Consider the following 1018-nt stretch of genomic DNA (forward strand, 5'->3'; position numbering starts at 1 on the left):
AGGAAGGGATGAAGATTATGTGGTGATTGAAATAGGATCTGATCTCCAGAGCCATCCCAATCCAGCATTACATGGGATAGAAGAAAATTTGAACTCCGGCGAGTTTTTATCCATAACCCCTTCACCGGTGAAGTTCGAACCCAAGTTTCTACGGAAGCAATCCAAGAAATTAACCCATAATTCAAGCATGGGAGATGAGTGCATTGACAGTAGGAAGAAAGATGAGCATTTCCCTGTATTTCAGTCATTTCGAAGGTCATTCTCCATGGATTCAGCGGACGATAGACAGTTGTATTCAGCTGTTCAACAGATAATAAATCAGAAAAGGGACGCAATCGGTACTGAGACTTCAAGTGCAAATGAAGGTTGCAGCAGCTGCAGAATTAAAAGATCTTTCTTTTCTTTTGGTCATAGTCGAGGTTCAAGAAGTGCGGTTCAACCAGTTGAGTTGGAGGCGTTAGGCTAGTTACCTTTATTTTATTTTTAGGTATATATTAAATTATTAAAAACTTAATATGAGTGATTCTTAGTTTTTTTTTTATACAATGAGAATGATTTCTTATCTAATATAAATCTATACCATCTACACCAGTGAGAATGAATATCACTCAACCAAATAAATAAGGAGATCCTTGACGATTCGTAATCACATTAGCTAGTTCGCACTACTTCGAAATCTACATCACGATATGTTATCTAGTCGAGCTTAAAAATTAATAATCGAATCGAGCTTGAATTCAAGTATTTTAAATTTTTTCGAGTCGACTGGACTCGATTGTACCATCATTTGGATATTTTATATTACATATCAATGTATATGTTTTAATGAGTGAAAAGTTAAATAGATATTTAGTTCAATTTATGTCATGATTTAAATTTATTTAGAGAAAATCGAATGTAAATTTTTGAAAAAGATAATTTAAAGACAAAAACTTGTGTGAGACGGTCTCACGGGTCGTGTTTTGTGAGACATATTTTTTATTTGGGTCATCCATGAAAAAGTATTAATTTTTATGCT

General features: G+C 33.8%; 1 protein-coding gene across 1 annotated transcript; it reads left to right on the forward strand.

The window, feature by feature from the left end:
• Positions 1 to 49: 49 nt before the first annotated feature.
• On the forward strand, positions 50 to 466 carry LOC140966314 (RING-H2 finger protein ATL16-like; the record flags this gene model as incomplete). Its single annotated transcript, XM_073426627.1, has 1 exon — positions 50 to 466. A coding segment is annotated over one exon (417 nt), but the record flags the coding sequence as incomplete, so codon positions are not given.
• Between the last annotated feature and the right edge of the window lie 552 nt (positions 467 to 1018).

The sequence above is a fragment of the Primulina huaijiensis genome, unplaced genomic scaffold (assembly GCF_012295235.1).
Source record: "Primulina huaijiensis isolate GDHJ02 unplaced genomic scaffold, ASM1229523v2 scaffold204669, whole genome shotgun sequence".
Taxonomy (NCBI): domain Eukaryota; kingdom Viridiplantae; phylum Streptophyta; class Magnoliopsida; order Lamiales; family Gesneriaceae; genus Primulina; species Primulina huaijiensis.